Genomic DNA, 19701 nt, shown 5'->3' with positions numbered 1-19701 from the left:
CAGTACTACAACAGTACTACAACAGTACGCACAACAGTACCACAACAGTAGCACAACAGTACCACAACAGTACCACAACAGTACCACAACAGTAGCACAACAGTACCACAACAGTAGCACAACAGTACCACAACAGTACTACAACAGTACCACAACAGTACCACAACAGTACACAACAGTACTACAACAGTAGCACAACAGTACCACAACAGTAGCACAACAGTACCACAACAGTACTACAACAGTACCACAACAGTAGCACAACAGTACTACAACAGTACCACAACAGTACCACAACAGTAGCACAACAGTACCACAACAGTACCACAACAGTACCACAACAGTACTACAACAGTACCACAACAGTAGCACAACAGTACCACAACAGTACACAACAGTACCACAACAGTACTACAACAGTACCACAACAGTACCACAACAGTAGCACAACAGTACCACAACAGTACCACAACAGTACCACAACAGTAGCACAACAGTACTACAACAGTACTACAACACTACAACAGTACTACAACATACTACAACAGTACTACAACATTACTACAACATACTACAACAGTACTACAACAGTACTACAACAGTACTACAACATTACTACAACATTACTACAACAGTACTACAACATTACTACAACAGTACTACAACATTACTACAACAGTACTACAACATTACTACAACATTACTACAACATTACTACAACATTACTACAACAGTACTACAACAGTACTACAACATTACTACAACAGTACTACAACATTACTACAACATTACTACAACATTACTACAACATTACTACAACAGTACTACAACAGTACTACAACAGTACTACAACATTACTACAACAGTACTACAACAGTACTACAACAGTACTACAACATTACTACAACAGTACTACAACAGTACTACAACAGTACTACAACAGTACTACAACAGTACTACAACAGTACTACAACAGTACTACAACATTACTACAACAGTACTACAACAGTACTACAACAGTACTACAACAGTACCAACAGTACTACAACATTACTACAACAGTACTACAACAGTACTACAACAGTACCACAACAGTACTACAACATTACTACAACAGTACTACAACATTACTACAACAGTACTACAACATTACTACAACAGTACTACAACAGTACTACAACAGTACCACAACAGTACTACAACATTACTACAACAGTACTACAACATTACTACAACAGTACTACAACATTACTACAACAGTACTACAACAGTACTACACAACAGTAGCACAACAGTACCACAACAGTACTACAACAGTACTACACAACAGTACTACAACAGTACCACAACAGTACTACAACATTACTACAACAGTACTACAACATTACTACAACAGTACTACAACAGTACTACAACAGTACTACAACAGTAGCACAACAGTACCACAACAGTACCACAACAGTACTACAACAGTACCACAACAGTAGCACAACAGTACTACAACAGTACCACAACAGTAGCACAACAGTACTACAACAGTAGCACAACAGTACCACAACAGTACCACAACAGTACCACAACAGTACCACAACAGTACTACCAGCTGGGATACTGCGGATATTCTGGCCTTTTAACCTTTGGCAACGCTCCTCGTCTCCTCCCTAATCGTTTTCGTTCTTTCCATCTCTCTTATCCTCTCCCTTCTTTCCTCTCCCCACTCCACCTCTCCCTCCTTACCTCTTCCCCCTTCGCCTCTTCCTTTCCTACCCCCCTCCGTCTCTCCCTATCCCCCTCCACCATTTCTCTTCTATCCTCTCACCACGTTCCCTCCTCTCTGTACATTCAATCTTCATTATCCCGCCTCCTCTCTTCTCCTCTGTGTCTCCTCTACTCCCACGCTCCGCTCATTCACACTTTCCATTTCCTGAACGCCTTTTCTCCCCACTATCCCTCCGTCTTCCATCCTTAATCCTATCCCCCATCCACCCACTCTCCTCAAGAGGTTGACGAGAGAGAGAGAGAGAGAGAGAGAGAGAGAGAGAGAGAGAGAGAGAGAGAGAGAGAGAGAGAGAGAGAGAGAGAGAGAGAGAGAGAGACGTGGCTAAGTGTTGGTCAGACGTGGTGTTACATGGTGTTACGTGGTGTTGCGTGGTGTTACGTGGTGTTACGTGGTGTGACGTGGTGTGACGTGGTTGGATATAGTAGCTTGGCGTGACGTGCAGGGCGTGACGTGTATGGCTGACCCACAAATAGTTCAAACATATTTATTATTGCTACTGTCAAGGCTGGCGTGTAGGGGGTGACGTCACGAGGGAGGACTCTTCAGATGGGTTAGCGGGTGGTGGTGGTGGTGGGGCTGGTAGTTGTGGTGGGAGTAGTGGGGTGGTTGTGGAGTGGTAGAGGTGGTGGTGGTGGTGGTGGGGCTGGTAGTTGTGGTGGGAGTAGTGGGGTGGTTGTGGAGTGGTGGGGCTGGTGGTGGTGTAGGAGGGATAGTAATAGTGGTAGTAATCGTAGATGTGATAGGTGTAGTAGAGGGCGTCACGATAGTGGTGTTAGTAGTAGTGGCAGGTGTGGTAGAGGTGGTAGTAGAGGCAGGTGTGGTATAGGCTGGCAGGTGTGGTAGAGGTAGTAGTAGAGGCAGGTGTGGTATGGATTTCAATGTTGGCAAGGGGATGGTCGATAATACAAAGGACTTTGGAAAGTGAAAGATGAAGGGATAAAACAGCAGGATAATGAGTAGGATAGAGAAGAGGGATAAGCTATGTATAAGGATAGAATCCGTCTACCCCCCCCCCCCACACCCACATATGTTAGTGGACTACACAGCAGTGAAGTATTCCCGTGTGGGTCAACCCACTGCTTTTCTCCTGGACATTAATAACACTCCAGTTCTTTGTCATATTTGAACTTTAAGTAGGCGACCACTTCTGTCCTGAGTCAGGTCCGCGTCGTGAACACGTCTTACACGAGTCAGGGCCACGTGGCGACCACTCGAACGAGTTACAAACATTTTTCTTATATATAGTCTGCTCCCAGCCTCCAACTATGTATTCTCGTTCTATCTTTCTTCCGCTTTAAAGAGGCTGTTCTGGACAACGTTGATTTTCATAATCAGTATCTTGAATGTAGGGATCACGTGCCTCTGAGTTCCGTTTTTTCCTCTTGGGCTCTTAGGAGTGAGTTCCCTTTAGCCTGGTGGAGTAGTTGAGTTCTCTAAATTCAAGGAAAGGTTTAGGTGGAAACGTTTGCGCTCTCTTTCAGGTTATTATGAGAGCTTGTTGGTGAAGATACACTCACACATCCATATGTATCCACCGACAATCATACACACACACACACACACACATGTATCCACATTCACTCATATACACACCCACATGTATCCACCTACACAAGCAGATACACACCCACATGAATCTACTTATATTGACACACACACACTCACACACACACACACACACACACACACACACACACACACACACACACACACACCCACACACACACACACACACACACACACACACACACACACACACATATACATCACTGTCTGCCAACAGAATTATAGAGTCCAGTTTTCCGAGAATCGATTGTGAACATGTTTGTATGCGCGCACCCACACATGTGTACACACACACACACACACACACACATGTGCATGTACACACACTCGTGAATACCCACACCCAACCCACGTGTCTATAAATGTATGTTCTGTTCTCGCCTGTATTCATTTTTCTGGTATATTTGATATCTCAAAGATAGATTTGAAATTCATTCATTATATATCAAGGCCAACTAAGGTAGGTATTTAGAGTGGTAACTCGTCTTCAAAATGATAACAGGTCTTCAAAGTTATAACGGGGTCTTGAATGATATAACAAGTCTTCAAAGTTATCAGCAAAGAGCCCCCAACCATCATTACGACAATATAGTACTTGGAAGGGGCCAGGATAAGGATTTGGGATGGGACGGGGGGGATAGGAATGTTGTCAAACCACTTGGACGGACGGAGATTGAACGCCGACCTGCATATAGCGAGACCGTCGCTCTACCGTCCAGCCCAAGTGGTTGGAAAGGAAAAGAAAGTTGGATGGGAAATAATAGCCAGTTTCTATTCTTTGACGGCATAAGCAATTAGACGCTAAAGCTACACAGGAAAAAAGTTACGGAGTGTAATGAGTTCTCTAAGTGATAATGGGTCTTTAAAGTGACGCAGCTGGAGAGTAATTTAGCCCAATTTAGAGTGGAGGTCTGAATGAGCCAGTGGCTGTGGTCTGGGGCCAGTCACAGTGTGGTGGATCCAAGACCAATCTAGGTGAAGGTCTGCATCTTAAGGCACTGATAACAATGTATTGGTCAATATACCAGTGTCGTGTATAGTTAGGTCCAGGTAGGTATTATGTATAATTAATCGGAACAAAATAACAGTCACAGACTGGGACTAGTAACAGTAGCAAACTGGGACAAAGGATGTCCCATAACAGTAACAAACTGGGACAAAGGATGTCCCATAACAGTAACAAACTGGGACAAAGGATGTCCCATAACAGTAACAGACTGGGACAAAGGATGTCCCATAACAGTAACAGACTGGGACAACAGACTATAGTGTTACTGGGCAGTAACATGCCCAGTAACAGAAGCATGAGAAATGAAGCTTGCTAATTACTCACGACTGCGAGAGGTGGTGATAACCTTTACTCTGCTTCAACCTTTCTCAGTAATCAAGTTATCTACCACACAAAGTACACACTTCTTGTATATTTGATATCCCAAAGACAGATTTGAAATTCAAATCTTCAATTTGATTTGAATCGACTTGAGAATGGTCCAGGACGGACCGAAACGTCGTCGTTCCTTCACCTTCTAGTGTGTGGTTTGGTCTATAAACACACACACATATATATATAAACAGTACTAGACATCATGTATATACACAAATTACATAGGGTATCACCTAGTTCAAAAATCAAAACACACATTACAGGCATTTCGAATTGGCGAAGAAATTATGATGAACTCATTGTCTGAACACTTGAACAACATTCCCAGAGCTTCGAAATAACTTATAATTTAATTATACTACCAGAGAAAGTTGTTGTATACACAAGTATGAGCACTATACTTTCTCTCAGCTTTAAATATCATTCTGATGTATAGATATACACTAAGACGTGTTTACACACTACCTCCCCCCCACTCCCCTCTTTCAACATATTTTACCATTTAAATTAATCAATACATCCAAATGATAGGGCCACGTCCCGTGCAATAATACAGCAGGCACGGTGTAATTGTCGTATTACACCTGTGAATATTAATATATACCAATAATATAATATACCAATTAATATAGCAACCAAGCCCTAACTGGCTGTAGACTAAGGGAACTGCTTCCTCACCCTCCTCTCACACAGTTTCCACAACGATGGCCATTCTTTGGAACTATCTAAGTAACCTAAGCTTTCTGAAGGATTATGTTCACCTGCTTTCCTGAACGTCTCAAACGAGAAGAATTATACCATATAAATATGGTCGCCGTTACAACGATGGGGTGATAACGGGTCTTTATATTGATAATGGAATGTTTGGAAAGATATCTATCATAATATATACACGGAAGATACTGGAGAGGCAGGTCCCAAATTTCCCAGTAAATTAACAAGATAGTGAAGCGGAAGATACGGTAGGAAATGCAGAATAGAGCAGGTGACGAGTAGAGGTACAATCAGAGAACACTTTATGAATATCAGAGGTCTACGACTATTCAATATCTTCTTAGCGCACATAAGAAATATTACCGGTACAATAGTGGAAGCGTTCAAGGAAAGACAAATTTAGAGACGTTCCCGAAGGAAGTGCTGGACCAATCGGGTTGTAATGTGGGTCTACGGATCGCTCCAAGCAACAGCCTGTTGGACCAAGTTATCACAAGCCGAGCCTGGCCTCAGGCCGGGCTTGTGGAGTAAAAGAACTCCCAGAATCCACTCAAAGTATGCGTAAAAACTCGCCGCATGCACAAACACTCACCTACACACATGCGTGCGGTACACACGGTACACACCTGCATGACAGGTGTGTGTGTCGGGCATGAATACTATGCCGACTCCAAGGTCGTGCGTAGGGGTCGTACTCACGTCATTCACGGTGATGTTAGTTAGTGATTCTTGTTGACCCGTCACCCACGACGTGTTGACCCGTCACCCACGACGTGTTGACCCGTCACCCACGACGTGTTGACCCGTCACCCACGACGTGTTGACCCGTCACCCACGACCTGTTGACCCGTCACCCACGACGTGTTGACCCGCCACCCACGACGTGTTGACCCGTCACCCACGACGTGTTGACCCGTCACCCACGACGTGTTGACCCGTCACCCACGACGTGTTGACCCGTCACCCACGACGTGTTGACCCGTCACCCACGACGTGTTGACCCGCCACCCACGACGTGTTGACCCGCCACCCACGACGTGTTGACCCGCCACCCCACGACCTGTTGACCCGTCACCCACGACGTGTTGAACCGTCACCCACGACTGTTGACCCGTCACCCACGACCTGTTGACCCGTCACCCACGGCGTGTTGACCCGTCACCCACGGACGTGTTGACCCGTCACCCACGACGTGTTGACCCGTCACCCACGACGTGTTGACCCGTCACCCACCCACGTGTTGACCCGTCACCCCGACGTGTTGACCCGTCACCCACGACGTGGTTGACCCGTCACCCACGGACGTGTTGACCCGCCACCCCACGACGTGTTGACCCGTCACCCACGACGTGTTGACCCGCCACCCACGACGCTGTTGACCCGTCACCCACGACGTGTTGACCCGTCACCCACGACGTGTTGACCCGTCACCCACGACGTGTTGACCCGCCACCCCACGACGTGTTGACCCGTCACCCACGACGTGTTGACCCGCCACCCCACGACGTGTTGACCCGCCACCCACGACGTGTTTACCCGCCACCCCACGACGTGTTGACCCGCCACCCACGACGTGTTGACCCGTCACCCACGACGTGTTGACCCGCCACCCCACGACGTGTTGACCCGTCACCCACGACGTGTTGACCCGTCACCCACGACGTGTTGACCCGCCACCCCACGACGTGTTGACCCGTCACCCACGACGTGTTGACCCGTCACCCACGACGTGTTGACCCGCCACCCCACGACGTGTTGACCCGTCACCCACGACGTGTTGACCCGCCACCACGACCAAATAAGGCGGCGAGAGCAAGAAGGGCTCATTCACAGGCGCCAGTCCCAAGCTACAATTATTTTTATGAACTTTTAAACAAATGGATTTAATACTTGTAATTGTTCGCTTCTAGACTAGACAAGCCCGCCGCCGGGGTGACGAGGGGATCACTGGGACGGGTGCCACTAGGCTAGTACCAGAACTAAGAGGCATGAGTTACGAGGAAACGCTGAGGGAACTGCACCTCACGTCTCTGGAAGACAGAAGAGCTAGGGGAGACATGATCACCACATACAAAATTCTCAGGGGAACTGACAGGGTGGACAAGGATGGATTATTTAACACGGGTGGTACACGCACAAGGGGACACAGGTGGAAGCTGAGTACCCAAATAAGCCACTGAGATATTAGAAAGACCTTTTTCAGTGTCAGAGTAGTTAGTAAATGGAATGCATTAGGCAGTGATGTGGTGGAGGCTGACTCCATACACAGTTTCAAATGTTGATGTGATAGAGCCCAGTAGGCTCAGGAACCTATACACCAGTTGAATAACGGTTGAGAGGCGGGAACAAAGAGCCAAAGCTCAACCCCCGCAAGCACAATTAGGTGACACACACACATACAAATACACACACACATACACACACACGACACAACACAACACAACACAACACAACACAACACACCACAACACAACACAACACACACACACACACACACACACACACACACACACACACACACACACACACACACACACACACACACACACACACACACCCACACACACACACACAACCACACGTCTCGCAGACAAACACATTAATAAACGCCACCATTTGAATAAGGAGAAAAACCACCTGCCGTACACTGGGAAGCTCTCATAAACGATACATATGACCAGGACAACTAGCGCGAGGCGGCACCTTAAGCCTTGACGTCATGACCTAGTTGCTCCTAGTCTCCTACCTCATGACCTAGTTACACCTAGAGTGATGGAGTGGAGCGTATGATCCCGAGTGCTTCCTCTAGCGTGCTACGCCTGCAGTGCCTGGTGGTGTGGCTTCAGTGACAAGGCTAGACAGTTTGCACAGTAGTGACAGGTTCACAGTAGCAGGAGTGACAGGTTCACAGTAGCAGGAGTGACAGGTTCACAGTAGCACGAGTGACAGGTTCACAGTAGCACGAGTGACAGGTTCACAGTAGCACGAGTGACAGGTTCACAGTAGCAGGAGTGACAGGTTCACAGTAGCAGGAGTGACAGGTCACAGTAGCACGAGTGACAGGTTCACAGTAGCAGGAGTGACAGGTTAAGGAGGCCTAGACAGCAGTGCCAGCTTCAGAGTAGCCAGAATGCCAGGTTAAGGAGGCCTAGAACGTTGGACCAGAGTGCAGAGCAAATATAAGTACCTGAGTACTAGAAGAAGAGTACTAGAGCTAGGATTATAAAAAGTACTCGGGTGCCAACGATGGAATGTAGTTTAACGTTAATGCACTGAATATGGGTTCATTTCTGAAGGTGGGGAGACTTAGCTCATACAATATGGGAAGCCTTTTCTCAGGTTTTAACTGGTAGATGAGAGTGAACAGGGCGTGTACAGACAGGGAGACAGTAGTAAACATTATCTCCCTGAAAAAGTAAAGGAAAAATATTGGAAAAAACGGCAAAACCTTTAGAATTTTTGTTGTTTAAGTATTCTCAAACTGGAAATAAAACGCATTCATATACAGAAATTAATTGTATGAGAATTAAATGAAAACAAGGCTGGTCTAATAATAGGAGTTACATATTGGGCAGAAATATCTGGGACAAACACTGTTACCATTTTTTTACCAGAACAAAATGGATTAACAAAACAATGAAATACTGAGACAGAATATTTATATTCGAATTAACTGAAAATTAAGCGACACATTACGGAGCCAACACGGGATAATGCAATATTAGACTTAGTGCTGGCCAACAGGGAGACACTAGTAACAGCAAAACAGGATGAAACATCAAAATAGGATAAAAAAAGAAATAGGGAGCGAGGGACCAGTGATCATAAGGATATTAACCAGACCACACACTAGAAAATGAAGGGACGGCGACGTTTGGGTACGTCCTGGATCATTCTCGGCATTCACATTCACAATCGACTTGAGAATGGTCCAGGACGGACCGCAACGTCGTCGTCCCTTCATTTTCTAGTGTGGTCTGGTCAACATATTTCAGCCACGTTATTGTGACTCATCATCTGCATAAGGATATTGTCACGATTTGACGATAAGATGGACAATTTGTGAGAGGAATAAAGTGTGCTGGGTCGTCAGGCTTGTATAACGCTGGTGTAGAAGGACTGAGAATCTCCTCAGTCTTCTCTTCAGTCTTCTCCTCAGTCCCACCTCAGCTTCGGGGAGGTGGACGGGCGGAGCTCTGAGCACGGAAGGTGGTGCAGGGATGTCCTCCAAACATTGCTAACTTTTAGACGGGTTGAACATTCAATAGTTACAACGTAAGGCTCAGTTGTCACTGACACTTCAGGCGGACCTCCTGGAAGGTGGAGAGTGGCCAGAGTCGCCACACTGACGCCAAGGCTCCTGTGGCCTCCTGTATTTCTCATTAAGTCAAAAGTCTAAGTCAGAAGATCAAATCGTCCTCGTCACACACACACACATATAAATATATATATATATTATATATATATATATATATATATATATATATATATATATATATATACATATATATATATATATATATATATATATATATATATATATATATATATATATATATATATATATATATATATATATCCGCGCCATTCTAATAACAAAAATATTAACATTTAGGCCACGTAGTGATATTTTTTTATATTTTTGATCACCAATTAGGCGCGTGTAATATGGTAGTTACGAGTGCTAATTTTCTCCTTGATAAATATCTTTAGTTAAAGTCGCCTGTCGAAACGCCAAGATATCCTCCCCCTCCCCCCATGGTCAACTTTTGAGTTGGATTGCTGCAATAACATTTTCGTAATTTTAATCCTTTTGTTTTCAAATTTCCAAAAAGTTTCATTTCTTCCTTTAAGTGAAATATGACTTATAGTTATGTCAATTCTTATTTTTATGGCATTTCAAAATTATAATTAATTGTAGCTGATTTTGGTACATATTTATTTGTCAACCATAAAGCATTTACCTCATTGGACTTATACGCCATAAGTCCAGTGAGGTAAAACTGGTGAGTAATTTATTTACTTTTAATCATGTTTTTTGTTTTGTTTAGTCTACTGAGGACGCGCGCGCGAGCGCTCCCTCGTGGATACAGCCTCACAGCACAGACTCATTAATGAGAGTGAGTGAGACGCTGATAGACTAACTGTCCATCACTGTACAGAGCAGATCATGCGTCCATTCCTTCCACACCGCCTTCCCCTCCTCCAATGCTTCTCGTCCCACCCTCTTCTTCCTGCTCCTTCCTATCTTCCTGCTGCTGCTTCCTGTCCGCGTTCTCACCCCCTGGTCGCTGGAGTGAGGGTGAGAAAGCGCCAAGATACCGTGGGCAGCAGTGGCCCACGCTGGAGTAGTGGCCCACGCTGGAGTAGTAGGCCACGCTGGAGTAGTGGCCCACGCTGGAGTAGTAGGCCACGCTGGAGTAGTAGGCCACGCTGGAGTAGTGGGCCACGCTGGAGTAGTAGGCCACGCTGGAGTAGTGGCCCACGCTGGAGTAGTGGGCCACGCTGGAGTAGTAGGCCACGCTGGAGTAGTGGGCCACGCTGGAGTAGTAGGCCACGCTGGAGTAGTGGGCCACGCTGGAGTAGTAGGCCACGCTGGAGTAGTGGGCCACGCTGGAGTAGTAGGCCACGCTGGAGTAGTGGGCCACGCTGGAGTAGTGGGCCACGCTGGAGTAGTGGGCCACGCTGGAGTAGTGGGCCACGCTGGAGTAGTAGGCCACGCTGGAGTAGTGGGCCACGCTGGAGTAGTGGGCCACGCTGGAGTAGTAGGCCACGCTGGAGTAGTGGCCCACGCTGGAGTAGTAGGCCACGCTGGAGTAGTGGCTCACGCTGGAGTAGTGGCCCACGCTGGAGTAGTGGGCCACGCTGGAGTAGTGGCCCACGCTGGAGTAGTGGCCCACGCTGGAGTAGTGGGCCACGCTGGAGTAGTGGCCCACGCTGGAGTAGTGGGCCACGCTGGAGTAGTGGCTCACGCTGGAGTAGTGGCCCACGCTGGAGTAGTGGCCCACGCTGGAGTAGTGGGTGTAGGGGCTGGGTCAACACTATGTAAGAGTGTGCAGTGTGAGGGGATGCCAGAGCGGTCACTGCGCTGCCCTCCGCAGTGTCGTGACCTCAAGGCTGATAAGTGACCGCAGGAGGGTGCTGGAGCTGCCCCACGCCCTAATGTGTTGTCACTGGCCAAACCTGCGCGCCAACACGTAGTAGTGTGATGACCTAATGTTCAAGGGCCTCCCTCTCTCTCAAAACAATCCAAGGACCTCTCGCAATACTATCCAAGGGCCTCTTTTAATACTATCCATGAATCCCATTCTCACTACTATCCACGAGTCTCTCAAGATAATACCCAACGTTCCTTTCAATACTATTTGAGATTCGCTGTCATTACTGTTCAAAATTCTCACAGAATTCTTTTCAGCTAACATCACTATACACTGCGACGCCAACTAACATCACTATACACTGCGACATCAAATATACTGTAGACTGCAGCATCAACATGCTGAAGACTGCGGCCTTCACAATCACACACGCGGTTATATTCCCATAAACATATTTACCAGCGCTATTTTTAGCGGTGCGGCAGGAGTAGGAGGAGGAGACTAAGGTTAGCGTCCCGGCGCTATATTTAGCTTATGACAGGTTCCGCGGCCAGTATTCCAGGCTCAGTCCTATATTGGGGGTAATTGGCACCCGCCCCTCGCTTGTCAGGCACCTGCTGGTATGCTTACCTAGTTGTGCTTGCGGGGGTTGAGCTATGGCTCTTTGGTCCAGCCTCTCAACTGTCAATCAACTGGTGTACAGATTCCTAAGCCTACTGGGCTCTATCATAGCTATATATGAAACTGTGTATGGAGTCTGCCTCCACCACATCACTTCCTAATGCATTCCATTTGTCAACTATTATAACACTAACAAAATTCTTTATAATGTCTCTGTGGCTCATTTGGGCACTCAGTTTCCACCTGTGTCCCCTAGTGCGTGTGTCCCTTGTGTTAAATATCTATATCTACCCCTATCAATTCCTTCAGAAGTTTGTACATGGTGATCATGTCCCCACGAACTCTTCCGTCTTCCAGCGACGTGAGGTTTAATTCCAGTATTCTCTCCTCGTAGCTCATACCTCTCAGCTCGGTTACTAGTCTAGTGGCAAACCTTTGAACCTTCTCTAGTTTAGTCTTATGCTTGACGAGATATGAACTCCATGATGGAGCTGCATACTCCAGGATTGGTCTGACATATGTTGTAGACAAGATTCTGAATGATTCCTTACACACGTTTCTAAAGGAATTATGTTGGCCAACCTGGCATATGCCGCTGATGTTATCCCCTTGATATGGGCTTCAGGGGACAGGTCTGACGTGACATCGACACCCAGGTCTTTCTCTCTCTCTGATTCTTGAAGAATTTCATCTCTCAAATGATATCTTGTATCTGGTCTCCTGCTCCCTTCACCTTTTTTCATTACAATACATTTGTTCGCGTTAAACTCAAACAACATTTTGTTGGACCATTCCTTCAGTTTGTCCAGGTCTTCTTGAAGCCTCAAGCTGTTATTAATCTGTCTTAATCCTTCTCATAATTTTGCCATCGTCAGCCAACATTAAGAGAAATGAGTCTATACCCTCAGGGAAATCATTTACATATATCAGAAACAGGATAGGCCCGATCACAGAGCCCTGTGGGACTCCACTGGTGACTTCACGCCAATCTGAGGTCTCACCCCTCACTGTAACTCTCTGCTTCCTATTGCTTATGTACTCCCTTATCCCCTGGAGCACCTCTGTGTAATAATAAGAATAACACAGTTACCCTTAAGAACAAAGGTAACTGCAGAAGGCCTATTGGCCCATACGAGGCAGCTCCTATCTATAACCACCCAATCCCACTCATATACTTGTCCAACCCGCGCTTGAAACAATCCACCACGTTACGCGCGGTAATTGGTTCCACAAATCAACAACCCTGTTACCGAACCAGTATTTACCCAAATCTTTCCTAAATCTAAACTTATCCAATTTATACCCATTGTTTCGTGTTCTGTCTTGTGTTGATACTTTTAATACCCTATTAATATCTCCTTAACTACACGTTACCCAATGACCGGCTGTCATAGCATCAACACGAAGGGTCCCCGAGGTACTCACTTGCACCCTGTGGCCGGTACACTAGGGGCGAGCTGTACCTGCGTTAAGAGGAAGGGTACAGAGGCGGGGGAGGGGGTACAGCTGCCAGGGGTACTCACCTGGAGGAGTGGTGACGGAGGCGACCTGTGGTAGTCTCCTCCTTGGCCTCCAGCACCACCTTCGTCTCCGGGATGCCTACGGGGACACGAACACCTTTATTGAATAATAATAATAATAATAATAATAATAATAATAATGATTTGAATAATGAAATACAATTCAAAATAGACAAAATAATATTAACAATAATTCAATAACAATAATGTAATATAATACAATTAGTAAAATTAATACAAATGTTTTCTTTTATAGATAACTCTCCCTCTCCCCATATATAACTCTCCCTCCCCCCATATATAACTCTCCCTCCCCCCATATATAACTCTCCCTCCCCCCATATATAACTCTCCCTCCCCCCATATATAACTCTCCCTCCCCCCATATATAACTCTCCCTCCCCCCATATATAACTCTCCCTCCCCCCATATATAACTCTCCCTCCCCCCATATATAACTCTCCCTCCCCCCATATATAACTCTCCCTCCCCCCATATATAACTCTCCCTCCCCCCATATATAACTCTCCCTCCCCCCATATATAACTCTCCCTCCCCCCATATATAACTCTCCCTCCCCCCATATATAACTCTCCCTCCCCCATATATAACTCTCCCTCCCCCCATATATAACTCTCCCTCCCCCCATATATAACTCTCCCTCCCCCCATATATAACTCTCCCTCCCCCATATATAACTCTCCCTCCCCCCATATATAACTCTCCCTCCCCCCATATATAACTCTCCCTCCCCCATATATAACTCTCCCTCCCCCCATATATAACTCTCCCTCCCCCCATATATAACTCTCCCTCCCCCCATATATAACTCTCCCTCCCCCCATATATAACTCTCCCTCCCCCCATATATAACTCTCCCTCCCCCCATATATAACTCTCCCTCCCCCCATATATAACTCTCCCTCCCCCCATATATTACTCTCCCTCCCCCCATATATAACTCTCCCTCTCCCCATATATAACTCTCCCTCCCCCCATATATAACTCTCCCTCCCCCCATATATTACTCTCCCTCCCCCCATATATAACTCTCCCTCTCCCCATATATTACTCTCCCTCCCCCCATATATAACTCTCCCTCCCCCCATATATAACTCTCCCTCCCCCCATATATAACTCTCCCTCTCCCCATATATAACTCTCCCTCCCCCCATATATAACTCTCCCTCCCCCCATATATAACTCTCCCTCCCCCCATATATTACTCTCCCTCCCCCCATATATAACTCTCCCTCCCCCCATATATAACTCTCCCTCCCCCCATATATAACTCTCCCTCCCCCCATATATAACTCTCCCTCCCCCCATATATAACTCTCCCTCCCCCCATATATAACTCTCCCTCCCCCCATATATAACTCTCCCTCTCCCCATATATAACTCTCCCTCCCCCCATATATAACTCTCCCTCCCCCATATATAACTCTCCCTCTCCCCATATATTACTCTCCCTCCGCCCATATATAACGCTCCCTCTCCCCATATATAACTCTCCCTCTCCCCATATATTACTCTCCCTCCCCCATATATAACTCTCCCTCTCCCCATATATTACTCTCTCTCCCCCCATATATAACTCTCCCTCTCCCCATATATAACTCTCCCTCTCCCCATATATAACTCTCACTCCCTCCCACCCTACATATAACTCCCTCTCTCCCTCTCATATAATCGCTGGCGTAACTCTCACTCAGTGACGTCATCGCCTATTTCAGGTGGCTCGGGGTCCGGTAATTAGGCCATAATTGCTGTACTTGTTCTGTAATTAGCAAAATAATTCTATGCAGAAATTTCATTACTCGTCGTAGGAGGCCGCGAGAGCTAGAGAGGGCCTGCAGGTGCCAAGATCACCTTGGGCTGCTCACTGATCTCCCCAGCCTCGTGGCGGGATATATCATTCATTAGAGATATCAAAATGTACATTATTTTCGTTTTGAGGTGGGGGGTGGTGGCGTGGGGTGGCGGGGGGTGGCGGGGGGTGGCGGGGGGTGGCGGGGGGTGGCGGGGGTGGCGGGGGGTGGCGGGGGTCGTGGCGGGGCTGGTGGACGGCGGCGGGGGTGGCGTAAGCGTCCTCAACAACCCCAGACACATGGTGTCGAAGATATCCAGGCTGTGCTGCCAGGTAGCGAGCTTGGAAAGTTGCCACGGTGCGCGTCACCAGCGGGCTGGTGCCACGGGCTGGTGCCACGGGCTGGTGCCACGGGCTGGTGCCACGGGGGGGGGTGCCACGGGGGGTGGGGGTGCTTCCCATGCGTGTGTACGTGCGTCGTACCTGCCCACAGCTTATTAGTCCTATACAGCGAAGGAACGTGTAAGCTCCTGTGGGCCGAATTAGTGCACCGAAGACGGGAAGAGAGAGGGAAGAAGGGAGAGACGATGGAAGTGAAGGGGAAAGTGAAAACATGGGGCGGAGATGGACCGGGAAGAGAGGAGGAGGAGCTGCGGTGTGTGTGGACCAGTACGTCACCGTCTGGCCTGCCACCTCTACTGGCGTCTCGCCAGATGTGACGTCACGGCAGACGCCATCCACGCCCATCCCTGAAGAACGGTATCCCCCTATCCACCACTCCCCCCTTCCCCCATTCCACCGGGGCAAGACAAAGGGCTCAGCTGACCTCCCTCCCCCCCCCGCTCCTGCAGCTGTAACATAGGACACTCACTCTCACACTCTGACGTAGGCCGGGTGGTCATGACTCACGCTTTATTCCATAATTCGCAAGGGGTACTCACCTAGTTATGCTTGCGGTGGTTGAGCTCCTGCTCTTGGATGCCGTCTCGCAATCTTCAATCACCTGGTGTATAGAGATGTATCCACTCGTTCCAGGACGGACCGAAACGTCGTCGTCCCTTCACTTTCTAGTGTGTGGTCTGGTCGACATGTATCCACTCCTTTACTTCCAAGTTCATTATATCTCTCTCCTTCTCTGCCGCTCCAGCGATTATTGCTTATGATCATGTTGGCTGTGGGTCCATGTGCTCAGCCTTTGCCCAGACCTTCGTCTTAAACATCCTCTCCTAGTTCAACATGTCGTTCCCTTAGGGATTTTGTATATAGTGATCATGTCTTTCCCTTTTCGTATCTCCTTCAGTGTGTGCTTGCCTAAATGTGGTTAGCTAACAGTGAGTACGGTGTTTCCCACTACCTTGCATGGTGTACAAGTTAGGGAAACTGGCCTGTAGTTCAGTGCCTCTTTCCTGTCACCCTTCTTGTATATTGGGACTCCATTAGCTGTCTTCCAGCTCTCCGGTACGTCTCCTGTTTCCAGTGACCTGTTATACACCAAAGGGAGAGTGGCACACTTAGTGCTTCTGTACACCTTAAAGCTTTCGGGTCGGGACGGAGACATCTCTCATGTCCAAAATAATATGCAAAAAACTATGTGCTCTGTGTCTCTTTCACTTGAAGGGCATCAGGTACGCCTCTGCCTTTCTGCCTTCATCTGCTTGAATACATGCTTAAATTCCTATGATATCTGCCTTTGTTTTCCTATGGACTAGCCTCATTGTGCAAGGATTTGCTTAAATACTTGTTTGTGCCAGTCTAAATAGTGCTTGCTTGTTTAGGTGTGTCTAGATATCTGCGTGAATTCGTGTGGCTGCTTTTCAGTTTGTGATAATGAGTACACATCTGGTCGTCAACAAATGATTTATTAAACAATAATTTATGTAGAGGCATAACAGTAATGTGTAAACGAATATTCATCTAACTTTTCGGTTATGTTAAAAAATGTGGCTCGAGTTTACGAGAATCAAACCGGAGCGGAAAGGCTCTTTGTCGTGATAACCCCACGGGAGTTTACCGTAAAGGATGAAACCCACTTAGTATGTCTTTAATTCTTTGGCCAAAGATAGGTTTCGCATGCCACACTCAACTTTCAATTGAGTGTGGCATGCGAGTGGCTTCGCTTTTTGTATTGCCATACTTAGTTACATTTGCAGTTATGCAGCCGCCGTAGACTACATGAAGGGATACAAAATGTGTGTCAGCAGCTAGAAACGTGATGCCAAAAATCCCCATCTCGCGGGATGGTTAGTCACACAGGGAGGTTGGCGGTAAAGTCTGCGGGCTCGACGCGCCGGATTTCACTATGACGCGTCCCTGGGAGCCAGTCATGTCCCCTTGTGACCTCAGTCTCTGCGTGTTTGCCCCGAGTCTTTTCACTACTTCATTATTAATCTTAACTCCAAATGAAATTTTGTTTTCTTTCTCTTGATGAACAGGCAAAGAGATGTAGTCTCGAGGGTGAGAAGAAGTATTTCAAAAGCTTGTGGATGATGGAGTGGGGCTGAGAGGCGGGGGCTGGGGTGAGTGGGGAGGGTGGGTGACTGGGGAGAGAGGGGGGGGGGAATGGGAGAAGGGGGAGGTTTAAGAGGTGTTTGCTGGAGGGTGGGAAGGGATGACTAGGAGGGAGTGGGGGAAGAGGGGCAGAGGGATTAGGCAGACGGAGAGAGGAGGGGGGAGAGAGAGGCGGTGAGTGACGGAGGAGCCATCACTGGAGAAAGAGACAGACAGACAGACACACATCCGGACGTCCTGTATTAAAGCCGCTGATCTCATCGCCGAAAACCCGTGACGTCATCGTCTCCATGGCAACCACGCCGCCCTCTCAGCCTCTCACTAATAAAGCAATAACACACATCACTCCCAAGTCGTACTCCACAACACCCAACTTTATCCGGACCAAACAACCCAACATTTACCTCCACTTGCAAGAAACACCAGAAGTGTCTAATTACACCCCGACAACTATACACCGAGTGGCACCTCTGGAGACCCTTGGCACCGGAGGTTAAAGTTGAAGGTCTGGCACCCTCACCGACGCCTTCACCGCCTTCCATTCTTATTATGGAACAAAAACACGCCAGAAAAATTTATCTCAGATTCAAGACAAATGATTCGTAACCGTAAATAATAAATAGTGGTCAGTGATATCAACAGTGACTCATGATAGTGGTCAACAGGAGCAACACTCATAATAGTGGTCACTATTATGAGTGGTGGGCGGGGTGTGGGTTTTGGGGAGGGCGGGGTGTGGGTGCTGGGGTGGGCGGGGTGTGGGTGTTGGGGTGGGCGGGGTGTGGGTGCTGGGGTGGGCGGGGTGTGGGTGTTGGGGTGGGCGGGGTGTGGGTGCTGGGGTGGGCGGGGTGTGGGTGTTGGGGAGGGCGGGGTGTGGGTGTTCGGGAGGGCGGGGTGTGGGTGCTGGGGTGGGCGGGGTGTGGGTGCTGGGGTGGGCGGGGTGTGGGTGTTGGGGAGGGCGGGGTGTGGGTGTTCGGGAGGGCGGGGTGTGGGTGCTGGGGTGGGCGGGGTGTAGGTGCTGGGGTGGGCGGGGTGTGGGTGTTGGGGAGGGCGGGGTGTGGGTGTTGGAGTGGGCGGGGTGTGGGTGTTGGGGTGGGCGGGGTGTGGGTGCTGGGGAGGGCGGGGTGTGGGTGCTGGGGTGGGCGGGGTGTGGGTGTTGGGGTGGGCGGGGTGTGGGTGCTGGGGAGGGCGGGGTGTGGGTGCTGGGGTGGGCGGGGTGTGGGTGTTGGGGTGGGCGGGGTGTGGGTGCTGGGGAGGGCGGGGTGTGGGTGCTGGGGTGGGCGGGGTGTGGGTGTTGGGGTGGGCGGGGTGTGGGTGTTGGGGAGGGCGGGGTGTGGGTGCTGGGGAGGGCGGGGTGTGGGTGCTGGGGTGGGCGGGGTGTGGGTGCTGGGGTGGGCGGGGTGTGGGTGCTGGGGAGGGCGGGGTGTGGGTGCTGGGGTGGGCGGGGTGTGGGTGCTGGGGTGGGCGGGGTGTGGGTGTTCGGGAGGGCGGGGTGTGGGTGTTGGGGTGGGCGGGGTGTGGGTGCTGGGGAGGGCGGGGTGTGGGTGCTGGGGTGGGCGGGGTGTGGGTGCTGGGGAGGGCGGGGTGTGGGTGCTGGGGAGGGCGGGGTGTGGGTGTTGGGGTGGGCGGGGTGTGGGTGTTCGGGAGGGCGGGGTGTGGGTGCTGGGGTGGGCGGGGTGTGGGTGCTGGGGAGGGCGGGG

General features: G+C 48.7%; 1 protein-coding gene across 2 annotated transcripts in view; it reads right to left on the bottom strand.

The window, feature by feature from the left end:
• Positions 1–19701, bottom strand: part of LOC123774778 (uncharacterized) — a 285909-nt gene that overhangs the window by 48434 nt on the left and 217774 nt on the right. For both annotated transcript variants that reach the window (XM_045769374.2, XM_045769373.2), the window contains one exon: positions 13687–13762. In XM_045769374.2, coding sequence (XP_045625330.2) covers positions 13687–13762 — 76 coding nt within the window. The remainder of the gene's footprint in view (positions 1–13686; positions 13763–19701) is intronic.

Source organism: Procambarus clarkii, chromosome 68 (assembly GCF_040958095.1).
Source record: "Procambarus clarkii isolate CNS0578487 chromosome 68, FALCON_Pclarkii_2.0, whole genome shotgun sequence".
NCBI classification, from domain to species: Eukaryota; Metazoa; Arthropoda; class Malacostraca; order Decapoda; family Cambaridae; genus Procambarus; species Procambarus clarkii.
This window is presented reverse-complemented; position numbering and strand designations above follow the sequence as displayed.